Raw genomic sequence first — 27,717 nt, forward strand, 5'->3', positions numbered from 1 at the left:
TCAAAGAGACAGGGACAAAGGAAGCAGGAGGGAACTCAGCCTATAGAGTGCTCTCCTAGCCCGTGTAAAGTCCAATACTGCTAAATACAATAATGAATAAATAACAGATGAGACACAGAAGAGAGGAGAAAAAACTGTCCACTGTAGTCTTCCTGATTCAGATATACTAGCAAAATGTTTTGACACTTTCATGTTGAGAATTTTTAATGTATTTTAAGGATATGTGTCTTCTTGTTGTATAAAGATGTGACTCAGAAAGGGCAGAAAAGATAATTTTACTCTCTCTGGTAACTTCTTTCTTTAAAATGTACACAAATGGGACTAGAAAGATGTTTCAGTGGCTAAAAGTGATTACTACTCTTACAGAGGACCCAAGTTTGGATTCTAGAACCCATATCTAGTGGTTCTAGAATCACCTATCTAGTGGCTCCAATGCCCTCTTCTGGCCTCTGAGGGCACCTGCACCCAGGTTCACATAACCACACACACACACACAGACACACGTATACATAATTAAGAATAAAACAGGTTGCCTCGGAGCGGCACAGGGGATACAGCTGTGGTGGTGGCAGCCGAGCGCAGGAGGCGGCTATGGTGGCGGCCGGAGGGCGGGCTGCGTGGGAGGAAGCGGAGGTAGCTCCATGTCCCAGGCATGCTGAGGGACACAAGCTCAGGCTTCAGCCCGGTAGCTGACGAACAATGAAGCTCTTGAAGCCAACCTGGGTCAACCACAATGGGAAGCCGTCTTTTTCAGTTGATATTCACCCTGATAGGACCAAGTTTGCAACTGGAGGACAAGGTCCAGATTCTGGGAAGGTTATGATCTGTAATAGGTCTCCAGTCCTCCAGGAGGATGACGAGAAGAATGAAAATATTCCCAAGATGCTTTGCCAGATGGACAATCACTTAGCATGTGTGAACTGTGTGCAGTGGTCAAACCGTGGGATGTATTTATCTTCTGGGGGAGATGACAAACTGATTATGGTGTGGAAGTGGACCACGTACCTTGGGCCCAGCATTGTGTTTGGTTCCAGTGGTAAGCTTGTCAATGTGGAGCAATGGCGGTGTGTCTCCATCCTCCGGAGTCACTCAGGCGATGTGATGGATGTAGCATGGTCTCCCCACGAGACCTGGCTGGCCTTATGCAGCATGGATAACACTGTCCTCATTTGGAATGCCTTGAAGTTCCCAGAAATTCGTGCAACTCTGAGAGGTCATTCTGGTTTAGTTAAAGGTTTGACTTGGGACCCCGTTGCTAAATACAGTGCCTCTCAAGCTGATGATCGAAGTTTGAAGGTATGGAGGACGCTGGACTGGCAGCTAGAGACTAGCATCACCAAACCTTTTGATGAGTATGAAGAAACGATGCATGTGCTCCGGCTTAGTTGGTCACCTGATGGCCATTACCTGGTATCTGCCTATGCCATGAATAATTCTGGCCCCACTGCTCAGATCATCGAATGAGAGGGCTGAAAGACCAGCATGGGCCCCGTGGGTCACCGGAAAGCTGTGACTGTTGCGAAATTCAACCCAAAAATCTTCAAGAAGAAGCAGAAGAATGGGAGCTCTGCAAAGCCCAGCTGCTCGTACTGCTGCTATGCTGTTGGCAGCAAGGACCGCTTACTCTCTATCTGGCTCATTGGTTTGAATCGGCCTCTGGTTGTCATCCATGAGCTGTTTGACAAGTCCATCATGGATATTTCCTGGTCTCTGAATGGACTGGGTATCCTGGTGTGCTCCATGGACGGCTCTGTGGTGTTCCTTGATTTATCTCAGGATGAACTTGGAGACTCCTGAGTGAGGAGGAAAAGAGCCAAATTCTCCAGTCCACCTATGGCAAGAGCCTAGCAATAATGACTGAGGCCCAGCTTTCCACAGCTGTTACTGAGAACACTGAGATGCTCAAGTACCAGCGGAGACAGCAACAGCAGCAGCTGGACCAGAAGAATGCCACCATTAGGGAGACAAGCTCAGCATCCTCAGTCACAGGTGTGATCAATGGGGAAAGTCTAGAAATATCAGAAAGAATCTTTTGGAGAAACAAGTGGAGACATGGACAGCAGATGGTTAGAGGAGAACTACGCCTCTTCACATAGCACAGCTGGACACTGGGGACTTCTCCACATCATTCTTCAACAGCACCCCACTCTCCAGCTCCCTAGCAGGCACCATGCTCTCCTCTCCTAGTGGTCAGCAGCTACTACCACTGGACTCCAGTACCCCCTCCTTCGGCGCCTCAAAGCCTTGCACAGAATCAGTGGCAGCCACCAGTGCCAGGCCTACAGGCGAGTCTGTCAGTAAGGACAGGTTAGTAGACACCAAGGACCAGCCATGTCCTTGGAGAAAGTTTAGGTTTCAGGGATAAGAGTTTCATTCTAGGAGCTGGAGAGGTGTTTCAACAGTTGAAAGTTCTGATTGCTCTTTCGGAGGACCTGGGTTCAATTCCCAGCATCCACATCACAGCTCACAACTGTCTGAAATCCAGCTCCAAGTGATTTGACACCCTCACACAGATATCATGCAAGCAAAACACCAATGCACATAAAATAAAAATAAATCATTGGAAAAAAGAATAAAACAAACTTTTGAGAGTTTTATGCACTAATATATGCATATATGCATATAATATATGCACAATATGTGGGACTTTGTTTGCTGAGTTTTTCCTAAAATTATTTGCTTTATCCTTTTTAAATCTACTCCCCCCCCCCAAATGATGACAGAGCAGAACCCAGATGCCTTATAATTACTTCAAGGAGAAATAAGGACTCATGTTAGCAAATACATCACACAATACTTGAGTATACTAAACTCTTCTTGTTTCTAACAAAGTCTTGTAAAAAACGGGGTAACCCCTATTTAAAATATTTAAAAAGCAGAGAAAACAAAACAATTTGTCCAAAACTCAGCAGACTGTAAAACAAGAATCTGAGAGCTCTTTGATCTGAATCTCAAAAAGCTTGAGCAGTTTCCAATTCTCTGGAAGAAAAAAAAGCTGCGATTATACATCTAAACATAAAACAAAAATGTAAAGTCTAGTTTATTAACTAATCCTCAAAGAATATAGCCTCCAGTTTTAGATGTTTAGTCAGTTTCAACATTTTGGGGGGTGTTTTTGTTTAGGGTTTTCTTTCTTTTTCTTTTTCTTTTTTTTTTTTTTTTTTGACAGGATCTCTTACAACCACTACTGGCAAACTTCTTTATCTAAGAATGACACTGGGTCCCTCTTTCTCTTGACTTCCCCCGCCACACATGCTTTTACTGCAGGTTGAATTTTCAACACTTGTATGAATTTGGGCCAACTACAACTAAGCTTTCATGTAGATTGCTGTTAGCCATATAACTATTTTACAGATTTAGCAACAAGAAGTAAAATCATGTATCCTCTTGATGTTCCTATCTCCTTGCTTGTCATTGCCATTTGTTTTTATTCATAGATATAGTCAAGCCACCAGCAGCAGCCTCCGCCTACACTGTGTATGCTTTGAGGACTTCCCTCTTGGCTTACCTTGATACCACTTAAGTTCAGAATTAGAACTCAAGCCCAAGTCTTTAAAAAAGTATCCTCTGGCCCAGGTCAAAGGATCTGGGAGATTGTTAGAAGCAAGCAAACATCAAGAGATACCAAGAACATTTACCAGGGAAGAATTTCAGAATTTATGATCTTTCTTAAAAGTATAAGGTTTGGATGGCTGAAAAAAATGGCTTATCAGGTAAAGTGCTTTTTATTCAAGCATTAGGACTGGAGTCAAATCCCCAGCTCCTGTAAATGCCATGCACGGTGCCTGCCTAGACATGAGAGCATGCACACCACACAGATCCGTACACCACACTCGTACATATGTGTAAAACTTTTTATCAAGCTTAGGTATGTTTCTTCACTACATTAATAAAATATGTATAACTAAAAGCACACATTATTTTTAGTAATAAATTTAATCTGCAATTCTGTGATTTTGTACTTTAGTTGTAACCAGACAGTCTTGTTCTGTTTTTATGAACCATTGGCTAAATGATATTACTATCCATTTGATTATTTTTGCATCTTGTTTTTCTATTTTTAAAAAATCTTGATAATGGAACATAATTTACAATTCTGCCTTTGTTTCTTTCCTGTTGTTCTTGCTGAAAACAATTAGTTTCCAATTGTATCAGTATATTTATTCCCTCAAGTAGTTTCATTAGGACTAAAATAAATTGAGTTGAGCTTAATTAAAATTACAATAAACATGATATTTTACTATTAAACTATCAGTGTTCTCTATTTCACGGATAACTGCTATCATCTGCATATGCATGATATGACATGGGACAAAAGAGGCAAATGTTTTATCAGCCATTAAAAGTTTGTAGTGAAGTCAAGTTCAAAACCTTTGTCTGCAATGTTAATTTAAACTAATTTAGGATTAGATCTTTAGGGAAATTTGTGATACACATACAAATTATTATTACAATACAGTAAGTTGTTTTCTTATAGGAGTCAAAGTAAAGGGTCGCGTGATTCTATAGCTAGGAAAAACTTTCTTATAAATGGAAAACTTTCCTCAGAAATATCTGAAATGAGCCCAACCATGATCCTTCAGGGGCAATCCAGGTGAAACTGTGCTAGAGGCTAGCTGCTGAGTTCTATACCTAAAGACTCTTCCAGTCCTATGATCTGATGACCAACCTTTTGCCATTATTGTACATGTGTGTCTCCAACAATAAGTAGAATGATTTTGTCCCCTTTGACTCTTAAAAGAAAGGTAACTTACTGCATTACTATTAGTCTTCCTATCTGAAGGCAATGAAGGCAAACAATTATTATGGGGAGAACTTTCCTGGCTCATAGAGACCCTTCTTTGCTTTATGTTATCACATAGCAGAGGGGATGGGGTCTTTTATGACCTAATTATTTCTCAGAAGGCTTCACCAACAAATGTCATTACATTGTGGATTAGGCATCAATATATCAGGTCCAGGATACCTGCACTATTCAGTCTCTAGCACTACTCCTATAACTGAAATAAACGGCTTTTAAACACATACCGGATAAATGATTGTTCTTTAAACATATTAAGAACTCATGCCAAGCAGTGGTGGTACATGCCTTTGATACTTGCACTTGGAAGGCAAAGGCAGGTGGATCTCTGTGAGTTTGAGTCCAGCCTGGTCTACAGAGCAAGTCCCTGGACAGCCAGGGATGTTACACAAAGAAATCCTGTCTCAACAAACAAACAAAGAAAACCAACCAATCAAACAAACAAAAAGAACTGTTAATACTAAACAATGAGAAAATAAACAACCAAGTAAAAATGCGCCAAAAACCTTACCGATGAAGATGTAGATATGGAATAACCAGCATGTAAAGACGTGCTACATCATATACCATTAGAGAGATGCAAACAAACACAGCGGTACAATTCCATTACACTCTCACTATAAAGATGAAAATACTGACACTACCAAATGCTGGTGTGGATGATACATGGCTGGTGTGAGTGAAAAAAAAAATAGTTACAGCAGGCTATTTCTTAATATCTAAAAATGCCCCTATTATAAGCCTTAAGAATCATTACCCAAAGACTTGAAAACCTATGTACACATAAGCATGGATGCATATACTAACTTTATACACGCCCACGTTGGGGAGCAATAAAGCTGTTCTTCAGCAAGCAATTGGATACACAAGGAGACATATTATTTTACTCAGCCGCTCACAAAACTCTGCTTGCCGGCACTTGGCCAGTCAGAAGAAGAGCAGGTAGAGCATAAGGACTAAGAAAGTAGAGGTGCTAGAGGAGACAGATGACATTAAAAAGCTTTTAAAATTTGTAGAAGCATTTGAATAGACTAAATGTGTTCTCAAAATAATGGTGACAATGGCTAAGTTAGTATGAAAACTCAAAAAACAATAAAAGCATCATGTCCCAATAAAAGTTTCAAAAGGTAAGCCAAAGCAGAAAATGCTCACTGTTCCTAAGTTTGGAAGCCCACAAACACAATCAAGCTACAGTGGGAGAAATGGAAAGTTACAACCAAAAACCAAACAAAACTGGATGCCATCTCTTATGAAAATTTACAGAAAAAAAGCCCAAGAAAGAATACATATATCAAAACAAAAAAGAATACTTTTAAAGTTAACACAGATATCTTTTATCTGCACAAAAAGAATTATATTACAATCTGAAAGGACCATCACACAGTCCACATGCACACTACATCTCTGGATTCTGAGGGTAACTGGGAAAAATCTGTAAGATCATGAGTAGAAAAGACAGATTGCCCAGAGAATATATTCTTTCCAATGTTTTTTTTTCTGTGTGTGTGTGTGTGTGTGTGTGTGTGTGTGTGTGTGTAAAAGGAGAGAAATAGTAGAACTTAAAATTTACTTAATACAGCTTATGATTATCTTAAACAATAAATAGGAATCAACAAGATAAAGGAAGAAGAAAATAAATAGTAAGGGAAAATAAATGCAAAGCTTAAAAAATGTTAGTAAATATTGATTTTAAAACCCCTCAGAATTCTGGTGAGGTAAAGAGATGAGAAACAGACAGGGGAGAGACAGGTGCAGGAGAAACAAATGAAGGAGACAGTTGCAGGGGAGTCAGGTGCAGGAGAGACAAATGCAAGGGAGACAGGCGCAAGAAAAACTGGCAAGAGACTGATTATCTCTAGAAGCAAAGCCATGGGAAGAAATGCTAAGACTTGACAGAGAACAGTAATGTTGTGGCAAAATACAAACGTCAAAAATTAACCCTAAAGACATACTAAGCTTGAACAGACCAATTATCACAGAAGAAGAAAGAACTAAGAGAGCTGTCATTGAACAGATTCCAGTCCAAATGGGTTTGGAGAGTGTAGAAATGACCTTTTGATGCAACTCAAATTAGTCCAGGACAGAGAGGAAGCACTCTCTTTTTAGTTTTACACAGTCAATGTAATGTAAGGGCACGACCTGTTCTAGCAGAAAGTGTTAGGAAAGGGACATTAGCAAGTTGAAAAAAAAATGCTCTGAGAATAAGAAATTTTTATTCAAGAAACATGTGAGCTATCAAAAAGTCCTCTGGGAATATGAGCAAATTATATTACCTTAAACTGAGGGGTAAAATTTACAGGACAATCTCAACAAGTCCTGAAGGGACATCAGTAAAACCCTCTAGTCTTTTCTAATAAAAACTCAACATAAATAAATATTTTGATGAACATATGACTATACCCAAACCAACCACAAACATATAAACTAAAATTATAAACTGTGACTCACGAAAATAATTCCCATTAAAACCAATAATTTATTATACAAATTTCCATTATTAAATAACTGGTCCAGAGCTCCAAGTTCTTTACGTATGTACTGCAGCTTACAGTTTATTACTTTTATGAGACTCCTGGATGTGTAAGTGAGTGGGTCTCTGATTCTTGTGATTTCTATCTGAACTCTTTATTTTTCATTAGCTCATCCTGTCTAACTTCAATATAATGGTTTTACTTTTACCTTATTATATTTTATTTTGTTATGTTTTGTTATCTCCTAGAAGCCTATTCTTTTTAAATGAGAGACAAAAAGGGAGTGAATCCAGGTGGGAGAAACTGGGAAAAGAAAGAAGAGAAGCTGTATTCAGATTATATTTTACAAGGAAAGAATCTATGTTTAATAAAAAAGGAAAAATAATTAGTACAGACACCAGCAAAGGTTCAAACTCCACTTTTAGCTGATGATATCATTTCATACCTAGAAACCCTGAGACTATTAGAAAAAAAATGAGGGCATCAGTAAAGAATTTAGTAAGATGTTATTATGTAGAACAAATACCTAAAAATAGATGGGTTTTCCTCTATCTTACCAGTAGGTTGCTCAATGAAAATATAAGTCCTTGTACAATAATGAGATAGTAAGTAATAGAGATTTAACAAGAACTTCATATAATCTACAAGAAAACTATTAAATCTTTTAAAATGAGGCTGAGGATGTAGCTTAACTTTCCATTCAAGGGCTATAATTCCAATTTCAAGCACCACATAAAACCCAAGTATGTCAGTGTACACATGCAATCCTAGTAGTCAGAAGTAAGAGGACTGCGAATTCACGGTCATACTCAGCTATAAGGTGAGGTTGAACAATAAAGATAAAAAGATCTAGGTAAGTGAAAAGGAACAACAGATGCAAGCACAACTAACAGGGTAGAAGAGATAAGAGAAAGAATCTCAGGTACAGAAGATACAAAAGAAGGAATTGATACATCAGCCAAAGAAAATGTTAAATCTAAAAAGTTCCTAGCACAAAACTTCCAGGAAATCTGGAACATTATGAAAAGATCAAGCCTAATAATAATAGGAATAGAAGAAGAAGATTTTCAGCTCAGAGTCCTAGAAAATATTTTCAACAAAATAATAGAACAAAATGTTCTTAACCTAAGGAGATTCATATAAATATACAAGAAGCTTTACAGAACAACAAATAGACTGGACAAGGAAAAAAATCATTCTGCCACATAACACTCAAACACTAAATGTAAAGAACAAAGACAGAATATTGAGAACAGCAAGAGAAAAAGACCAAGGAACATATAAAGGTAGACCAATTAGAATTCCACCTAACTTCTCAAAAGAGACTGTCAAAGTCAGAAGAGCTGGAGTAAATGTCTTGCAGACCCTAAGAGGCCACTTAGAAAATCTTTCAGTCACTGAAGATGGAGAAAATAAGATATTACATAACAGAACTAAGTTTAAACAATATCTTTTCTCAAATCCGGCCGTACAGAAGATACTAGAAGGAAAACTCCAACACAAGGAGGATAACTACATCCAAGAAAACACAAGAAATTATTAATTTCATACCAGCAAAACCTAAAGAAGAGAAGCACACACACACACACACACACACACACACACACTACTATAACCAAAATCAAGACAACAGGAATTAACAATAATTGGTCATAAACATCTCTCAAAATCAATATACTCAATTCCCCAATAAAAAGACACAGGCTAATAGAATGAATGCAAAAATAAGATCCATTATTCTGTTGCATCCAAGAAGCACACTTCAGCCACAAAGAACGACATTACCTCAGAGTAAAGTCCTGAAAAAAAAGGTTTTCCAAGCAAATGGACCCTAGAAAGAAGCTGGTATAGCTACTCTAATATCTAGCCTTCGAAACAAAATTAATCAAAAGAGATGGGGAAATACACATCATACTTATCAAAGGAAAAGTCCACCAAAATGATGTCTCAATTCTGAACATCTATACCCCAAATGGCATCCCCATTTGCAAGAGAAATATTACTAAAATTTAAACCACATTGAACCCCACACATTAATAATGGAAGACTTTAGTACCCTACACTTACCAATGGACAGGTCATTGAGACAGGAACTAAACTGAGAAATAATAGAACTAGCAGATGTTTTGTATCAAATGAACCTAACAGATATCTACAAAGCATTTCCCTCAAACACAAAAGAATATTCCTTCTTCACAGCATCTCATGGAACCTTCTCCAATTTCACCATATATTTGGTTACAAAGCATGTCACAGATGGCTCAGTGGGTAAGAACACTGCTGTTCTTCCAGATGGTCCTGAGTTCAATTCTCAGCAACCACAAGGTGGCTCACAACCATCTGTAAATGGAAACTGATGCCTTCTTCTGGGATGTCTGAAGACAGCTACAGTGTACTCATATAAATTAATTAATTAATTAATTAATTAATTAATTAAAAATTAAAGAAAGAAGCATGTCACAACAGATACAAGTAAATTGAAATAATCCCCATGTATCTAATCAAACCATCACAAATTAAAGCTGGATTTCAACAACGACAGAAACAGCAGAAAGCCTACAAATGCACGGAAATTGAACAACTCTTTACTGAATGACTATGGGGTCAAGGATGAAATTTTTTAAAAAAAGAAATTAAAGACTTTCTAGAATTCAATGAAAATGAATGCAGAACATACTCTAACTTATGGAGCTAAATCCAAGTGATTCTAAGAGGTAAGTAAGTTCATAGCATTAAGTGTCTTCCTAAAAAAAAAAAAAATGGAACAACCTCATCCTAGCAATTTAATAGTGTACCTGAAACATGTAGAACAAAAAGAAGCAAGCTCACTCAAAAGGAGTAGACAGCAGAAATAATCATACCAAGGGCTATAATCAATAAAATAGAATCAAAGAAACAATACAAAGAATTAATGAAATGAAGAGATGGTTCTTTGAGAAAAATCAACAAGAAAGACAAATCTTACTCCATACTAAACTACAGATGAAGAACATCCAAATTAACAAAATCAGAAGAAGGGAGACATAACAATAGACACTGAGGAACCATTAGGTCTTACTTCAACAACCTGTACTCTACAAAATTGGAAAATGGACAATTTTCTTGGTAGATACCACTTACCAAAGTTAAATCAAGATCATATAAACAATTTAAATAGAACTGTAACTCTGCCCCCCCCAAATAGAAGCAGTCATTAAAAGGCTCACAGCCAAAAAAAATAAAAGGCCAAGGCCAGATGGTTTTAGTGTAGAATTCTACAAAACTTTTGAATACCAATAGTCCCCAAATTATTCCCCAAAATAGAAACAGAAGGAACATTGCCAAATTCATTTTGTGAGGAAGAATTCAAAGTATCACTATGCACAGATGTCATGATAGTATACACATACATACATTACCCCAAAAATTCTACCAGGGAACTCCTACAGCTGATAAATACCTTCAGTGAAGTAACTTAATCCAAAATTAACATAAAATAAAATAAAATAAAATAAAATAAAATAAAATAAAATAAAATAAAATAAAATAAAATAAAATAAAATAAAATAATCAGTAGTCCTTCTATATACAAAACAAAACGGGCTAAGAAAGAAATCAAGAAAACAACTTCCTTTACAATAGCCACAAATAATATAAAATATTTTGGTGTAATTCTAACCAAGCAAGTAAAAGACCTGAATGACAAGAACAATGACAAGTCTTTGAAGAAAGAATATGGAGAGGATATTAGAAGATTAAAAGGTTTCCCATGGTCGTAAATAGGTAGGATTAACATAGTAAAAATGGCCAAATTATTAAAAGCAATCTACAAGTTCAACACAATTCCCATCAGAATTCCAACACTATCATTTACAGACCTTGAAAGAAAAGTACTCAACTTTTTATAGAAAAACAAAGAACTTAGAAACATAGTCAAAACAATTCTATATAATAACAGAACTTCGGAAGGTATCACCGTCCCTGATTTCAAGTTGTACTACAAAGCAACAATAATAAAAACTGCATGGTATTGGCATAAAAACAGACAACTTGATTAAAGAAATGGAACTGAATACCCAGAAGTAAAGCCACAAATCTATGAACTTGATTTTTGACAAAGAATCCAAATTACACAATGGAAAAAAAAGAAATATCTTCAACAAATGATGCTGGTCGAACAGGATGTCAGCATGTAGACTAATGCAAATAGATTCATATCTATAACTCTGCACAAAACTCAAATCCAAGTGAATCAAAGACCTTAATATAAAACTGGGTACACTATAACTTTCTGAACAGAATACCCATAGCACAGACACTAAGATCAACAATTGATAAATGTGACCTTATGAAATTAACAAACTTCTATAAGGCAAAGTACACTATCTAAAAGACAAAATGGCAGCCTACAGAATGAGAAAAGATCTTCACCAATAGGGCAATGGACCGTGTCACCAGACAGAAAACTTAGTAAGGTAGAGTGGATTCAGAAATCCAGATACTCTCATATCAGAGAATGGTGGGTGCTTCATCTACTCCTGACCAGGTTCCTGTCCTGGAACATGTGACCACAACACACCATGGAGAGGACTGTGAAAATCAGCAATGTAGGGGCAACCCTCAAAGCTCCTCCACATTCAGATAAGGCATCCCTAACATTTCAAACCAAAACAATAGAAATAATGTCTTTAGACCCCAACCCACCACAAAATGTATATAAGAACCTGCCCACAAGGAGTAGAGCTCACAAGTATTTCATCAAAGACCGTCTGAGAGTTTGTCTTACAGAGCTGTAACACTTTGGGGAAGAGAATTCTCTCCTGAAGCTTTCATAACTGGAAACTGCTTGAGCCTACCACAGTCACTTTCTGCTCGGTGGCTCCGACCTTGACTCCTAGCTGCCTGCTGTGCCCTGTCACCGTCACCTGTCACCAACTCTGGAGCAGCAGTGGCTGTGGAAGAGACTGGACAGGCTGTTTTAATCTGACTCACCTTCCCCTTTGGAGAGCGCAACTCTTTGGCCACTCCAACCAGGCCAGAGCCCCACAGATCTCTGTGGAGAGAATCTGGTACGGTACACAGACCAACACCCACATCTGGCAGAGGGCTGATATTCAAAATGTATAAAGAACTCAAGGACCAGACATCAAACAAAATAAAACAAAACAAATAATTTAATTTAAAAAGGGGGTATAGAACTAAACAGAGAATTCTCAATAGATCAGTCTCAAATAGTTGAGAAACACTTAAAGAAATGTTCAACATTCTTAGCAATCAAGGAAACAAAAATTAAAATGATTAAAAAATTCCACCTTATACTTATCACAATGGTTAAGATCAAAAATACATGTGACAGCTTATTATGCTGGTGAGGATATTGAAAAATGGGACCACTTCTCCATTGCTGGTCAAGGGCAAACTTGTATAGTCAATATGGAAATCAAATGGTGTTTTCTCAGAAAATTGGGAATAGATCTACCTCAAGACCCAGCTATACCACTACTGGGTATATACCAAAATGATGCTTCACCATACTTCAAGGATACCTGTCCAAACAAGTTCATAGCTGCTTTATTCATAATAGTGAGAAACTAGAAACAACCTACATGTCTCTCAACGAAAATACTGATGAATAAAACGTGGTACTTGTATGCAATAGAATATTGTGAGCTGCTAAAAACATGACACCATGAAATTTGCTGCCAAATTAACACAATTACAAAAGTCCATCCTGAGTAAGGTAACCCAGATACATAAAGACAAGCATGGTATGCACTCACTTATAAGTTGATATTAGTTGTAAAATAAAGGATAACTATGCTATGATCCATAATCCCAGAGAAGCTAAAAGGAGGATGCAAGAAGGCTAAGAGGAGGATCCTCAAGAGGGGATGCATGAATCTTACTGTGAAGGTGAAATAGAATAGCTACTGTTGGTGGACACAGGGAGTCGTCTGGATGTGAGGGTGGAAATGGGTCTACGAGTGATCAGGTTGAGGGGAGGAAGGAGGGAAGGAGAAAGTACTAGGACAATCAACTGGAATGGGGGAGATACATCTCTCAGATGAGATAAAAACCTAGTGCAATGGAAATGCCCAGGAATTTATAAGAGTGACCCTAGCAAAGACTCCTAGCAACAGGGAATACAAAGCCTGAGCCAGCCATCTCTTGTAACCTTGCAAGATTTCCTCTATTAGAGGAACTGGGACACCAACTCAGCCACAATATCTTCAACCTACAATTTGTCCTGCCTACAAGATATACTGGGGCAAAGGTGGTGCAGAAATTGTGGGAGTGGTCAAGCAATGACTAGTTCATCTTGAGACCCATGCCATGAGAGGGAGCCAACCCTTGAGATTTCCTGGAGGGCTAGGAACCAGAGGTGGGATAGCCCAGAGACCTCATATAGAACCAAACACAAATGGAAAAAAAGTCAATGAAATGATTCCTAATGATATTCTACTCATAGATTGGTGCCTAGCCCAATTGTCATCAGATATCTGTCTGTCTGTCTGTCTGTCTGTCTGTCTGTCTGTCTGTCTTTCTGTCTGTCTGCCTCTCTATCATATTTTTTTGTTTTGTTTTTGAGTATCTGAAATACCTAACTCTACAGGAAAACGTTTCTCCTAAGGAAATTCAATAATTATAAGCCTCTTTTACTTTAAAATTTGCCCTTCCCCCATCTAAATAACTTTTTGATGATGTGAATTCATGTGAACCTAATAAGTGTATCAAGATTCTGTCTTTATTAAGACTGTTGTGGACCTATACATGTCTCATTGATTACTAAATGGCAAGAATTTCATATCAGCCTAGAATGAAGATAAAGTTGTCATAGTCCAGCCTCATTTTAATTTCTTCATTGATATTATTTGTTGATAATAACAAAATAAACACTCTTCCTCCCTTTTAATCTTTACTGTTCTCTCAAACAATGCATCCCAACGGCAGTTTCCCCTCCCTCCACTCCTCCTAGTTCCTCCCCTCCATTCTCCCCCAGATCAACTCCTTGTTTGAAGAAACACTCTTCTAATAGCTTTTAATAAAGGAAGAGAAATTTGCCTTAAGGAATCCAAAGTCTCCTGAAGATTCTAATGGAAGAAGTGGATCTGGGTGGATAATGCAAACGCAGTGTGTATAAACAATGGGGTCCTATTTAGCCTTAAGAAAAGGGAAATCTCATTATCTATTTGTGATAATATACTTGAACCTGGAGGGCCTTCTGTTAAATGAAAAAGACAGTCACAGAATGTCACGTGACCTCCCTGATATGTGGAATCTATAAAAGTTCAGTTTATACAACAAGGGTTACCAGACCCAGGGTGCATGTCAGCCAAATGATTCAAAATTTTAGTTAGACAAGAGGAATAAATTTAAGAATTCTACTATAACTACTTTGGCTGTAGTTATTAAGAATTTATTACATTTTTAAAAATAGCTAAGGGAATAAAATTTAAGATTGTTTTTATCACAAAAGGTAACTAATTGGCTTGATTTTATCATTTTACAGTATATACATATTGCAAAACAATGTTTGTACAACATTATTTTATGTCTTTTTTTTTTGTCTTTTTGATTGTTTTCTTCCCACTTTTTGTTTTGGTCTGGGTTAGAGTCTCAGTATGTAGCCAAGGCTGATCTTGAACTTGCAGTCCTTCTGCATTAGACTAACCAGTACTAAGATTGCACAAGTATATCACCAACTTTTACACTAAAACTGTAGTAAATTTTTAACGATTTAAGAAAATGCACTAGTCAGACAGCACCTAGCAAGATGGCCATGCACGTTTGGTGATTGCCTTTTAAGAACTGTACTGATACACTAGGTAAGTAGACTCAACAGTTTCATCTCTTATCCTACTTAAGGGATAATTTATGTATTTTAGAGTATCCTACCTTTCCTGTCTGTTTCATTAGTAATGGAAACATGAATTTTGCTCAACCTCAACACCATGCCAATTTTGTATAACTGAAACCAGAAAACTTCCCTGGTGAAGGGCTGATGGAGGCCAAGAAACAGTGAAAATTTTATGCTAAAAATGAATTTTGTTTGGAGTACCTGCAGATTTTTGTCACAGCCTTAGCTCACCTGCGATTACTAGCAATGAGTGATTAATAGTTGGCTGATTGGGTTTCCTTTGCTTTCAAATTCTATCACTTTCAGGCTGACTCCTTCAAATTGATTTCTAGCCTATAGCCATGGCAACATTCCATGGAACAGCAAATAGGAGAACAATCAAGATCTGTGAAGTGACATTGTGTTGCTTTTGCAGCTCCACACACTTGTCAGCCACCTTAGGATGAAGCGTCTGTTTATTCATGGTCATAATTGCCATTAGATACACTAGTGACAGTGATGCTATCTTAGGTGAAACACTGTCTCCAATGGCAGTTATTTCTATTTTTAAAATTTTATCTGGTTCTTGGGGCTGAGGAGATGGCTTAGCAGTTAAGAGCATGTGCTGCTCTTGCAGAAGACCCCAGTTCAGTTCCCAGAATCCACTTAGTGACTCACAATCTTCAATAATTCCAGTTCCAGTGGTTCTGATGACCTCTTTTGGCCTCTTTGAGCACTGCAGTTATATGTCACACATACATGTTGCATGCAAACAAGATAAACATATATAAAATAAACATATAAAAATAAAAATGTCCAGTTTTCTTTAAATTTTTTGGTTCTTCAGTTAGTCTTTACATTTTATTTGTTTTATATGCTTTCTAATTCTCAATTTTAAGCACATTTATGGACATGTACATGCGTGATACTGTGACACACATGTGGTAGCCAGAAAACAACTTTTGGGAGCTGGTTTTCTTTTTTCCATCATGTGTGTTCCAGGGATAGAACTTAGGTGGTCAGGATTGACAGCAACTGCCTAAACGTGCTGGACCATATCACTGGCCCTCATCATGTATATTTTCTTCTGAGATGACACCATCAAAGCTTCTTAGAAGACATCAGTTAAGAATATTTTCTTGTTATACCCTTCAAAGTCCAGCTTGTCAACTGGAGGACCACAGAACATATGGAGAATAATCAATGGTTTATCTTTTCTGTACCAGATATACTTCACACTGAATTTTAGTCTCCACCGATTTTTATAAAATTTCACTTAGTAGATGTAGAAATATGCCTTCATAATTCCAAGATCTATAGATCTTTCTGATGACCACCAGTGACCATTAGTGGCATCCTTCCCTGTCTTCTCTTGGTGCCAGTGCCTTAGGCTGCTCATAAGAACCAGGAAGTTGGGAGTTAGTTATCTGAGCCAGAGTTGATGTCTTAAAGAATTATGACTCTTCTGCTAATTTTTTCTTTTGAGATTTACAACAGTGATTTATCACTAAAACATTGTAATAGTCACTTAGGATGTGACTACGGTTTAGTATGAGTTATAAAATGACTATGGCCTCACGTCTGTATCTCTGTGTGTGAGTGTGTGTGTGTGTGTGTGTGTGTGTGTTTGTGTTAAAGGGGCATAGCTTATGTATGGTGTGGCTTGAGGTCTGGAGTAGTATTTACCTACAACATAGTTATTGTGTATTTTTAATGTATCCCACACAATAACAAAATCGTTACTAATACTGAAAAGTCTCTGTCCTTCATAAATGGGCATCACAGAAGAAAATGAATCCATAATTCGTTCAGTTCCTAAATCCAAGAGGAAAGAAAACAGTGGTGGGCATTAGAAAGGTATGTGGCTGCCTGGTTCTGTAGCACCATACAGCATTGAACTGCATGACACATTCTCTTGCTTTATGTAGGAAATACATACTCATTGTTTTCTTAAAGCCAGAAACGACTTAACACTTCTCTGAAATTTTATTTCATCTGTTATTATCTAGAATCTCTAAGTTTTCATCTCTATTTGTTGCTTTCAAATGTAAACAATTTTACCTTTTCCAAATGTAAAAATGTGGAAGTTGACCTTAGACGATGCCTGGGTCAGGGTGTGTTTGGGGGTGGAGTGGGGGGCGGTGAGGGTGCCTGGGTCAGGGTGTGTTTGGGGGTGGAGTGGGGGGGGTGAGGGTGCCTGGGTCAGGGTGTGTTTGGGGGTGGAGTGGGGGCGGTGAGGGAGCACAAACTGTGAGTAGCAGAAATGGGTTTTGAGCCTTTAATAAAGTTGTGCTTCGGAGCTGTTGCGTTTTGGGTTTTCGGAAACTCCTTCCTCTGCTTTTTTGGGGGCTGGGGGTGGGGGTGGAGGTGGGGAATGGGGGAAGGGTCCGAGGAGAATCTTGACATGAACTTGTTACAATCATTTTGGTCTTTTCTGAATTCCAGTCTCAATGATCTGGTGGCCAATGGGCACTGTACATGCTTGAAGGGGGAATCGATAAACTTTATTTTTTTCGACTCTCATCTTTCTAGTGATCCAATCCTCACAAGTAAGAAAAGGCTCAGAATGCCCGTTAAACCCTCACCGATTTTTCTTTAGAAAATTAAAGCGAAGAAAAGGAGATGAAAAGGGAAAGGGGACAGAACGGTGGTGGGGAGAGGAGGGGGTGTTGAGAAGGGGAAAGAAGGAGAGAGAAAATGAAAGAGCCCTAAGGTTTGCAGAGGCACGTTCCGGGGGCAGCCACGGCGTGGAGCTGCAGGCTCCCACTGGCTCTGGGAGCTGCCAATCGCAGTGTAATCCGGTAAGAAATTCTCCCTGGTTTATCATGGAGTCCTGGCAACCTTCTTTACCTCAGTCGCCCGGAGGAACCCTGAGCTGCAGGCTAGGAAGGGAGGGAAGGTGGGGGCGGTAGAGGTGGAGGCGGAGCAGGACCAGGACCAGGGAGAGGACGCGGAGGGGCGTGGGGTGGGATCAAGGGGAGGACCCGAGGGCGGCGGCGCGCAGAAGGAGGGGCGCTGCAGCCAAGCCACCAACCCAGCCGCGGAGAGCAGTACTCCAGATACTCCTGGAGCTCCGGCCCTGCGGATCGCGCGTCTCTGCCGCTCGGCATCTTAAACTTCAGCGGCAGCTCGGTTTCAATCCTTCGACTGCTTGCTTCAAATCGTACAGCACCGCGATCCGACACCCGAGTCCGTGGAGTGAAAGCACAACGCTGAGTAGGACCAGATCAAGAAAAAAGCCTCGCGAAGCAGCAACTCTGGGTTGGGAGTGCAGAAGCCAACAAGTGAGAAGGCGCCGCGTTTCCGGGGCGCAGCGGGAAAGCTAGAGCAGGCGCCAGAGAAGACGACTAGAGCTGGAATCTGAGCCCAAGCCTCTCTCCCGGAGGCAGCTCAGCCCCTATCTTTTCTAGGCCCTCTGCGGCGTGCGCTGGGCTTCGTTTTATCCGGGTACGAGCCACGTCCCCAGGGAATATGCAGCGCGCGTGGATCCTGCTCACCTTGGGCTTGATGGCCTGTGTGTCCGCAGAGACGGTGAGTGGGCCCAGCCGGGGATGCGCGCTGTTATGGGTGCCCAGGCAACTAGAAGAGCCAGCGGGTAATTGGGGAGCGCCACCTGGGGGATCCACCACCTCTGAACTGAGGCTTCCTAGAATCTACTGAGACAAATAAGCTTGCTTTTCCACCACTTGTCCCTGGTCCTTTCCTTTTCCCTCTTGCACAATTGAGCTGCTACAATGAGTCACCTACCCCATGTCTTCGGGGGTGAGGGCACAAGACTCGGAGTTTGGTGACCCCAAAGGCCCCTAAAGTCACTCTCAACTTTCTGCCTTCGGGGAATTTTGTAGTGTGGTCCAGGAAGGACAGAGGGCTAAAAGTTGCAGTTACTAGAGCACCACTAAGGGCTTGAAAAGGACCCCGGTAAGCTCTGCGCGCTGGACAAGCCCCAGGGATGAGTTGAAAACTTTGGGGAGGATCTGTTCCTCTAGACACCATCCCCCTACTCCATGCTTTTGGCTCGACTGAAGGCAAGTTTAGGGAGACAGGGTCCATATTAAAGAAGCCTAGAGTATCAGGAGAGGAAGTTTCTAAAAGTTCATTTGTTTAATGCTCCCTGTCGCGGTGGCAAGGCACTCACACTACGTGGAGACGCAGTCGGTGTTCTATTCGTAGACTCCTAGCCGCCTGGAGCTTTCCGGAACAGATCCGGGCTCTCTGGCCTCTGCAATCTTCCACGAACCCCCCTCGTGAAGTGAATCTGGGGCTGTAGGACAGATAAAATCTTAATCCGGGCGGCTCTGGAATGTCGCAAGATGGAAAGATGAGAGTGGTTGTGACATAGCTTTGGCTGTGAGAGCATCTGGCTGCTGGGGGATGAGGACTTCTTTTCTGCCAAGCTCATGATCCTGTGAATCTCCTGTGAGACTGTCTTCTTCCACTACCAGCATCCTTCCCACTCTGTGGCGGTGGGAACCTGATTTCTGGTCAGGATTGTGTTTCTGGGGTTGGAATTTGTTTCTCCGTGTTGCCCAGTGAACCCATTCCTAGACTCACTAGTGTGGAGGCCCCTACCAGGATCACTACAGCTCTGTTTTGGCAGGTAGAAGTCCAAGCACCTTCTATTAACATGCAGTCCTAGGGCTGCCGGCTCAATTTACTCTTGTTTCCTTTCCCATTCCTTTGGCATACAGCAAGTTGCCCAATTCGAATTAATGGAGAAGCCTTTTCGACGATACTGTAGATCTTTAGCTGGACTGGATAGTCTCTCCCTTTTTGACCCTTGGACGATTGGGAAACCTTTTGGCATTCAGCAGAAGATGGACATTTGTGATCAGGGGTAGGGTGGGGGCCCTGCTGTGTGGGCCAGCAGATGCTTGTATAGTGTTCGAGCCCGGGGAACTTAGAATTGGAAACTGCATAGGTTAGGTGACTATTTGAGCGATTGTGATGTAAAAACACAACTCTGAGACTTACTGGGATTTCTCACTGGCAAAAGATGTTTAATCCATTAAAATTAGTAGTCTTACTCAGCTAGTCTGAACTTTGGCTCGCTGTAAACTAAATTGGAGCTATTCTGTGTGTATTTCAGAGAAAAACAAATAACACTAAACAACAACAACAACCATTGCATTACATAGCTGTGCAAAACAGTGCAAAAAAGCAGCTTAATTGAATTATTTTCCAGAGAGGATCTCATAAATTGTGCAAAGTTGGAGACCTTTTCTTTGCAGAACCTGGTTCAGAGATTTGCTAGGAAACAGTCCTTTGGAGCTTCTGTATGACTTTGATAGCTTCTTAAGGCCTGATGGGGTTTGCTGTTGTTTGTTTTCCCTTAAATGTGCTTGTCTCTTCTCTCTGCCAGATTTTCCCTGAAATCTCTTTATGTTTGGGCATCTACCATTTTCTTAGTTCAAAACAGAATTGAATGTTTTCCAAGTGAGCAGCTTTATTGGAAAGATTCTGTTTTGAACCCGTGAACTATCATTCAAAGGGTGATAAATATTTTTAAAATATCAACTTGAGAATCCTACACACAGCCTTTGTTGGGCAGTTGAGTCAGTCTTTCTCAGTAAAAGCTGTTTCAAAACCCAAACCAGCTAGCCATCCATTTACATTGCTTTCCTGTCTCTATTTGTTTCACCCAAAGCAGCATAAATATACCCAGATTTGAAAGACATGATTTTGTTTTTTAAAGTTTGGCTGTTACAGAACATTATTTCCAGCACTTTGTATTTTAATCTGGAAACTATAGTAGTATACTGGGATTTAAAAGTACTGAGTGTCTGAGCTCAGGCTCCTTTTGGCCAGAAAGGAAAAATATCTGCAGCTAGTGAATTTTTTAGTTTTATAGTTAGCTCAGAGGGGAGAAAAGCTTCTCAGGCATTAAGGTTCAAAACTGTTTGGGGAAAGGAACTAGGGGTCCCTTCTTTAGGAAACAGAGACAGCAGGGAAACCTGTTCCTAGGGACCCATTCATGTTTTCCACTGGCAGCTGAGGACTTTCACTGTTGGAAGGATGGGGAAGGGAAAGGCCAACAGTGGGGGCAGCAGTGACATGTTGCTAGGTTTTCTGTCAATTTTTTTACATGACTGTTTATCTTAGAAATAATAAAGTACAGACTGGTGTAAACATATAATTTGAATTGAAAATATGTTTAAGGAAAGGAAGCGTTTTGAACTGGTGGAATTTTATAAACATGCTTAGATGTCTGTAAATTAAAAGAAACTGTCAAGTCATTTGGAGCCATGCACTACCTCAAAAGGCATTATGAAAGCCAGGCACTGGAAACTTTGCGCTAGAAAGGAAATTAAAGCTGAAATACTATAGCTCTTAGCAGTCTTTCTTTAAATGTATTTTGTCAGTTCTAATGGGGCAAATTACTTGTGCTGGAGAGTTTGACAGAAACAAAGGCTCTTTATCTTTCAGTTCTATATTAGCAGTAGAGAGTTGCCACTTAAGAAGGAAAGCTCAGAAGATGGGTGTTCAAGAAGGAATTTGAATATGCCTTCCAACTCTTGCTCTGGAATGCCTTTCTCATTTCATTAAAAAATGCTGATCAATAAGTAGTACTTTTACATATTTATGATATTTTGATTCATGTATGCATTATATGACATTCGAATCGAAGTAGTATACCTTGTTCTGGTGTTGTCTGGCATTCAAAGAGCAGCCTAACAGTGGACTGTGTGACATGGTCACCTGAAGGGCATCTAGGATAATCATAAGTTGGGAAAGAATTTTAAAAGGTCAGCTAGTTTTTTTTCCCAAAAGCAAAACTCATTTTCAAGCCTTCAGAAGCACCTTATCATAGGTAGTTTGGAATCTTCTCAGGACTGTCTCTTCTGAGGCTGATTGGAATCTTCTCAGGACTGTCTCTTCTGAGGCTGACCTGGCTAAACAGAGCCAGTCAGCTCTGTCATTAAGGTTTACAATGGGTCTAGTCAAACCATTGTGCTATTGGTGTGCCTGCTGGTTGTGCTCCAACAGGTCCTGGGAGGAATACCTGTGAGCAGAAGCTGTCCTTCTTCCTCTGCCAGAAAACCAAACCACAAGATCTCGCCCATCATTCTCTCCTTCCCAAAGCAGAAATAGGCTTGCCATTGATACCTGTGCCAACTACACATTCCAGTATCGCAAAGTCATCTCATTCTTTCACGGAGTAGGAGCCAATATAAAGTCTCAAAAGAAAACCCACATCATGAAGAAGAACTTTGACTGAAAACAAGGCCATCCTGTTTTAACTTTTTAGGCTGACATACAGTTTTAATTCTAGCCTCACCGATTGGAGTTTTGAAGAAATCCTTGATTCAGTCATTCAGTCCTGCCTTTAAGTTCACCAGTGTATTAACTCTACCTTTTACTCAGCAGGCGGGTTTTCCTGTTAGGTGCTGGGATTAAGCAGTGAGCAAGCCTGCAAATCCTTTTTGTCTTCTTAGTAGCTGTACATTGACCATCCGTGGCCTTGTGCTGGTCTGCTCTGGAGTCTGCCCTGTATCCCTTTGAGATGTTGCTTTCGGTTCAGAAACCACCTTGTATTCTTGTCGTGGCCAGATACGTAAGCTGTTCCATGCTAGCACTGCTTCCAGGTCACTTCTTGGTCACTGTTGTGATCCTTCCTTAGACACTGCCCAATTTAAGCATCCCTCCTTTAATCTTCTGTTCGTTAAACCTAAGCTTCGGCAGCTTTTCATGACTGTTCCAGGGCAACCCCTTTTTATGCTCCTCCTGTAAGTAACAAGACAGACTGACAAGGTCATGGGAAGTACATAAATATACAAAGCTTACACAGTTATCTCCAACTTAAGCAGACAGAGCCTCAGTGTGTGTGTGGTTGGATAATTTGTATCTTTTACAGAGCATCTATGATGATTATGAGTCAGCTGCCCCTGGGAATCACAGGTTACACCTTAATTAAGGACTGCCCTGTAACCCATCCAGACCTCTCAGCTGTGACTGGGTTAGAGCACAGCTACTTTCCCTTGGGAAGCCACCAGGCCTGCGTTTCTGTGACAGTGCTTGCCACTCTTTCATTATGTCAGAGCTCACACAAAATACAAAGCTCGAAACCTCTTAAAAATGCATTTGTGTGAGTGAATTGGGCCCCCAAATGATTTTATGAGATGACTTTTGACTATCTTGAGAGTACGATAAGAGCGTCTATGAATGCCAGAAGGCATGACATGGCTTTCCTCCTTCCTTTCTCTTAGAGTGTGTTCTTGACTATGAGATACAGATACCACATGAAGTGTTCTACACGATCTCTTACCCTCCTGTGTCTCATCCATAGAGACTGGCACCATGTGAGGGAAGGGGTGGTATCTATAACTCTGCTCTACACAGCACAGAACTCAGGTAGGAGTCAGGACCTGGTAAAGCATTATTGATCCTGAGATTTTTAGCCAGAGTGCTGGAGAACTTGGCAGACATGGATTAATGGACATTTTTCCTCAGTGCAGTTTTGCTGGACTCACTGATGGCTGTATGCTTGGGCTTCTCTGAATCCACCAGCTCTACGTGGCCTGGGCCAGTTTGTAGCATGGTGTCCTTCCTGCCTCAACTTCATTACTGTGATAGGACTAGTGAGAAGCATGAACAGTGCACAGATGCAAAGACCTAGCACATTAGCAGTGCTCATTCACTCTTGCTCCTGCGTTCTTCAGCTGGGTCAAGAGACCAAACAGTCAGAGGTGTTAAGCCTCTGTCACATAGTGGTATGGATGTTAGTAAGTATGAGGACATGGGACTCAGAAAGAGAGTGTTTTACTTTTTTCAGGGTTCGATATGGGAAGAAGCTCTCCCCTTAGCTACTGGAGCTTCACCTCTTATTTAAACACATCCACCACCACTTTTAATGGCAGCACTTGGGAGGCAGAGACAGGTTGTTTTTTTTTTTTTTTTGAGTTTGAGGGTAGCTTGGTTTACATAGTGAGTTCTAAGCCAGGCAGCCAGGCAGGCATGCATAGAGATACATTGTTGAGAGACAGAGAGAGAGAGAGAGAGAGAGAGAGGGAGAGGGAGAGGGAGAGGGAGAGGGAGAGGGGGAGAGAGAGGGAGTGGGAGAGGGAGAGGGAGAGGGAGAGAGGGAGAGAGGGAAAGAGGGAGAGAGGGAGAGAGAGATTCATTGAGAGGATAGGGAGGGAGGGGAAAATATAAATAACACTGTGATGATCTGTTTTTAGACAGATTGAGTTTAGACAACAAGATGGGGCGGGGTACTCTGAACTGGGCCAGGATTTAAACCTACTTGTGAATGTTTGTTCTTTCTTGGAATATCTCTCAGAGCTGGTGTGACCGGTGAAGGAGGGAACCTTGAAGTCAGCAGAGATTTTCCATTTACATTCCTCAGCATCAGAAGAATGTCCATTCATGACCTGGCCTCATAACTGCTGTGCTTTCAGTTTTCTTTCCTTTACTGTTGAATCTGCTTTATGAAACATGTAACAAAGATGCAGAAACAGTGTGACTTTTCCACACTGTTATTTTGTTGTCTCTCTCTGTCTCTCTGTCTCTCAGTCTCTCTCTGTCTCTCAACAATGTATTTTGGAATATATTTTGTTGTTAATAGTATTTTGTTGTTGTTGTTGTTTTCTCTAGTGCACAGGTACAGGAAATGCCAATAGTACTGACCTGCCGTGAATACAGCGGGTCTCATAGGAAAATGACACATGGAGCAAATATACAATTATTAAAGGAAAACTACAAGTTACAAAAAGTGAAAGCTTATGTTTTATATAATTTCCTCTTAGAACTGAAAGACTAGTAAAGTAAATGTATGCCGTCTTTAGGCCAGGCCCACATGGGGCGTTATACACATTATTAAGGACTGCATCCTGTGGGTCAGCTCCAGAATGACAGAGCTGAATTCCAGAAACTTTCTGCCATTAATATTTAGGTTTTTTTTGTTTTGTTTTGTTTTTCTTCTTTCAGGGTACTGGGGAAATGTAAGATTACCCCATTAATGTGTAATCAAGTCCTTGACAAATGATTTTTGAGTTTAAAATTTTATTTAAATTATATCAAATTATATATGTTTATTTTGTAAATTTGTTTAAAGTGGAATACTCTGAGTTTATTATTGAAACAAGATAAGCTTTCACATTTCAGAATGGTAAATCATTTGGTAGCCAGCAATGATGTGACAGCTTGAGCACAGTATTCATTGTGTACTCTGATTGGTTTCATTGCTTGTGATACTCATGAACCAGCAAGTAGTGGTTCCCATATGCTCACACGCTAATGCGGCATCATAGCTAGTTGACGGGGTGGGATTAACTTTCACTCTAGATAGAGGTCAGAATGACTTCGTGACATTTGAGAGGCCTTAGACTCCATACAGGTGCCTTCTACTGCTTTCTTCGGCAGTGCTGTGGGCGCTGTGGAGAACGTGAACAAGAATGGGTAGGAGTCGGCTCTTTGCTAGGCAGCTCGGAGCTGGGGGTCTAGAGTTGGCCTGGTGTAGAATACATTTACCCTGTAACATCGGGCATATTTATTAATCTCTGAGCTCAGCTTTGTCACCATGCTAAATGAGCCATGCTAAAATAATTTCTTAGGATTTTGTGAGGTAAAATAGTTAGAATCTTTTAGCAACTGGGATATTTGTGTCTTATGCCACGTGTTAGTTATAGCTCTTGGTTTTCTGATTTCTAAAGAGTAGAAGCTTGGCATCCACAATTCATGAGCTCATGTGATAAACCCTAGCTGAGAAGGGCTCAGAGTGTCCATAACAGAGCCAGCTAGCTCTTGCTTCCATCTTGGGGAAAACGAGCTCCGTGCTGATATATGAAGCATATGCTGATACTCAGCTGATAGGAGAAAATACATCAGCTATTATCTATGATTGTCCTCATTGGGACTGGACAAAGCCATGAGAGTCCATCTCTGGTAGTGATTTTACCACTACAGCCCTATCCACAGAGAATAATCGTAACTGGATAAACATTGTTTTCAGATGTGTTCTTTGAAGCTCTGCTTATAATAGTTTAAAAAAATGAAAACCTGAGTATATAATAATGACTAAATAAAAGGGTCTAATGCACACTAAATTTCATGTATTTGTAAAATTTAAATAAGTTGGGAGACTTTAACAGATTAACTAGTAGGATTTGAAAATAAGTATAGTAAGTCACTGTTTGTGTGTTTAAAACTATATATATATATAGATGTGTGAATGTATATATCTACATATTATCCAGCTACATATAATATATGCAATCTTGTATATGTGATGGAATTGTATAGAGAATGAGAAACACGCATACACACATATATACACACAAATAAATACGTACATTTGCTATAAATTATGAATATCGGAATAAAGTTGATGGATTATATTAATATCCTTATTGTAGATATTATTACTATGGTTTACTAATAATCAAATTATTACTATGGTTCTGTAAAATGTTATCAGCAGGAACAACAGGTAGTGGGTGTAAAAGATCTTGCTGATTATTTCTGTAATTGCCTCCTCAGAGTAAAGGTCCCAGACCTGGAAGGTTTTACTAGTCAGTATTGCAGGCCCTTCAAGGAGCAAGTGATTGTTGTTCCAGAGCCCAGAGAATGAAGTGATCAAAGGTTTTTCTTTTCCAATCAATGTATGAGGTTAGTACTATCCTATGTCAGAATCAGAGACATACAGAAAAACAAATTATTAGTTTTACACCACTGGTGCCATAATTGTAAATAGGTATTGCCATATTCAATGCACCCATAATGTTTATTAAAAGAACAGTATGAGACCATAGAAGATCTAGCCAAGGGATGTTTTAACATCAAGAAAGCAGTGCTGTTATTAACACTACAAGGAGAGTATGATCATCTCAACAGATGCAGAAAGCCATCGTATACAACAAGAGGAAAGGTTCTATACACTGTTCCTTAAATTCTGGTAAGTGGGAAGTTTACTATATTAGAGTTGATACATCTGCGCCAATGACTTAGTTCATTTGACATGTTTAGGAACCCAAACGTCACTGTTTATGAGGTTGTTAGGTAGCAGTCTTGTATGGGTGACAGGTGTGTGACAGTCCAGTAGAGGCAGGGCTATAACACATCGGTTTTAACTCATGTGGAGTTGTATTTTGAACATTTCCAGTCCCTGCTGTGCACTCCCCAAATTCAAATGACTGCAGGAGATCATGTTCAGGCTTTGGAGTTCTGTAAATCATAGTTTGTTTTGGTGTCACTATTGAAAAGCCATGTGATCCAAGGATGTTTCTTACCACTTCCAAACTTGTTCCTCTAATTTAGAACTGAGGCTTATAATGTTTGCTCTTTTGAGACTTTGAAGATTACTTTTAATATTTAGCTTTAATATTTTGTTGCTTTGAAGACTAACTTTCATATCAAACATAAAACTTGACCTATAGTTGGCATTTTAAGCATGCTTGTTTTATTTTTCTTTAAGCTTTGTGGTTCTGAAATAGTCTCTGATAAAAGTTTTTAAAAATGTGTACATACAAATATGTATGGCTATGTCTTGCATTTCTCACTTGTGTCTTGTAGCAAACACCAAGTGGCTTACATTGTCCCAAATACAGAACTTGCTTACTTGACTAGAGTGAACATACTGCTGAATTATATCTTTGATTTCTCTCATCATCATTGTTTCTTGGGTTATACTTAAA

At 39.8% G+C, this 27,717-nt stretch overlaps 1 protein-coding gene and 1 pseudogene across 1 annotated transcript in view; both read left to right on the forward strand.

Annotated features, from left to right (window-relative positions):
• The first annotated feature begins 699 nt into the window (after positions 1–699).
• Positions 700–18,203, forward strand: LOC114620823 (annotated as a pseudogene).
• Sdc2 (syndecan 2) overlaps positions 18,054–27,717 on the forward strand; it is a 102,483-nt gene continuing 92,819 nt past the window's right edge. Inside the window, exon 1 of the mRNA XM_028767688.1 lies at positions 18,054–18,619. Coding sequence (XP_028623521.1) covers positions 18,560–18,619 — 60 coding nt within the window. The 5' untranslated portion in view covers positions 18,054–18,559. The remainder of the gene's footprint in view (positions 18,620–27,717) is intronic.

The sequence above is a fragment of the Grammomys surdaster genome, unplaced genomic scaffold (assembly GCF_004785775.1).
Source record: "Grammomys surdaster isolate TR1022 unplaced genomic scaffold, NIH_TR_1.0 63, whole genome shotgun sequence".
NCBI classification, from domain to species: domain Eukaryota; kingdom Metazoa; phylum Chordata; class Mammalia; order Rodentia; family Muridae; genus Grammomys; species Grammomys surdaster.